Here is a 1960-nt window from a genome sequence, read left to right on the forward strand (position 1 = left end):
GGAGGGTCAGAGGGAGAAGCAGACTCCCTGCCGAGCAGGGAGCCCGATGCGGGACTCGATCCAGGAACTCCAGGATCATGACCTGAGCCGAAGGCAGTTGCTTAACCAACTGAGCCACCCAGGTGCCCCAAAATAAATAAAATCTTAAAAAAAAAAAAGAGTCTCATGCTCCACTGACTGAGCCAGCCAGGCGCCCCAACCTTTTTCAATATAGAAAATGATGACCTGACTTCCCCCATCTTCTACCCAACCAGAAAACATGTTAATCATGTTGCACCTTTGGTTTATCCAGGTGAGAATCAATGGCTAACCTAAGTTAGGGACTCGAAGGAAAGGAATGAGGTAGCCAGGACAACGGAATCTTTCAGTGGTCAGGGAAAAGATTACAGATCTTGGCTCGGTCAGTAATTTATTTTATTTTATTTTATTTTATTTTATTTTATTTTTTTAAGTTTTTTTAAATTTATTCATTCGAGACACAGAGATAGAGAGATAGAGAGAGAGAGAGAGAATATGAGCAGGGGGAGAAGCAGGCCCCGCACTGAGCAGGGAGCCCGATGTGGGGCTCGATCCCGGGACCCTGGGATCATGATCTGAGCCGAAGGCAGATGCTTAACTAACTGAGCCACCCAGGCGCCCTTCGGTCAGTAATTTAAGGTGAAGGTAGAAGCAGAGGGACTACCTAGGAAAATTCCTATATTTCTTGCGTTGTCACTAACTTTTAAAATTGCCTTCTGCGGGGTGCCTGGGTGGAACAGATGACTGAGTGTCATGATCCGGGGTCTTGGGATGGAGCCCTGCGTCGTTGGGCTCTGTGCTCCGTGGAAAGTCTGCTTGAGAGTCTCTCTCTCCCTCTCCCTCTCTCCCCACCCCTCCCTCTCATGTGCACACATGCTCTCTCTCTAAAATAAATAAATCTTTAAAAGAATTGCCTTCTGAGACCTTTCATGGGCCTAGATCAGTGTCCTTCCTTTTTTACTCAGTCTATAGAGCATAAAGATGACTCATTTAGTCTACTTTTTACTCATTCCATAGTGCATGAACCAGTTTGGTAACCCACATGAATCATTAGGTCATCCTTTAATTGACTTTGGGATATTTACAACAAACGATCTACTTTCAAAGGATAAGGTTTATTACCCCCCAGTAAGGATTTGCAAGAGAACATGCCCAAGCTCTGCCCTGTTCTTTAAAATGTTTTCTTTTATCTGGAACTGGGAAAACATATCATAACTGGAAAGATTTAGTGCAAACTCAGTCTTGAACTGAGCTAGTATGTTTGGTATTTTGAAGAGGCTTGGGCCTTTCATGTTTTCAATGCCTCTGGTTCAGGCAGGTTCTTCTGTCTGGACTGTCCCCACATGTTCCCTCCAGCCCCCCATTTTCCAACTTCAGGCTGGGGAATCATAACACACCCTTTGAGGCCCAGGTCAAGTATTGCCCCTTCTGCTTTACTGACACGCTCACATGGCAGGCAGGAAAAATCACTGCCTCTTCTGGACTGTTTTCTCCAGTACACTGTGTGCTCTTTTTTTTTTTTTTTTTTTTACAAATCTACACCTTTATTTACTTTTCTTTAAATTTAAATCCTTGAGGGGTACAGCATCACACGGATTCTGTGGCCAATGGCTTTAGCAGGAAGGTTGCTTCGGAATTTGGCACGAACCATGCCACTGTTTCCATGAGCACGAGTTACTTTTCCCCAGATTACTCTGATTTTGTTTGGTTTGCCACCAGGAGTCACTGTGTTGTTCTTTGCTTTGTACACATAAGCACATCTCTTGCCTAGATAGAATTCCGTTTCATCTCGAGCATAAACACCTTCGATTTTAAGAAGAACTATGTGCTCCCTCTGGTTCCGGAGACCCCGCTTATAGCCAGCAAAAATGGCCTTGGACCACAGCCTTCCAGACATTATTTGGCGTTATAGGAGTCCTGTTCCCAGCAGGCCTCCACAGAC

The 1960-nt window shown here is 44.9% G+C and overlaps 1 protein-coding gene across 1 annotated transcript; it reads right to left on the minus strand.

The window, feature by feature from the left end:
* Positions 1-1549: 1549 nt before the first annotated feature.
* LOC110585276 (60S ribosomal protein L35a-like) lies at positions 1550-1960 on the minus strand. Its single transcript, XM_044918098.1, has one exon. It carries the CDS (start codon positions 1913-1915, stop codon positions 1583-1585), a length of 333 nt encoding a protein of 110 aa, XP_044774033.1. The 5' UTR covers positions 1916-1960; the 3' UTR covers positions 1550-1582.

The sequence above is a fragment of the Neomonachus schauinslandi genome, chromosome 9 (assembly GCF_002201575.2).
Source record: "Neomonachus schauinslandi chromosome 9, ASM220157v2, whole genome shotgun sequence".
NCBI classification, from domain to species: domain Eukaryota; kingdom Metazoa; phylum Chordata; class Mammalia; order Carnivora; family Phocidae; genus Neomonachus; species Neomonachus schauinslandi.

Coding starts and splice junctions, on each gene's coding strand:
- LOC110585276 (XM_044918098.1), bottom strand. CDS start 1,915: ATGTCTGGAAGGCTGTGGTCCAAGGCCATTTTTGCTGGCTATAAGCGG.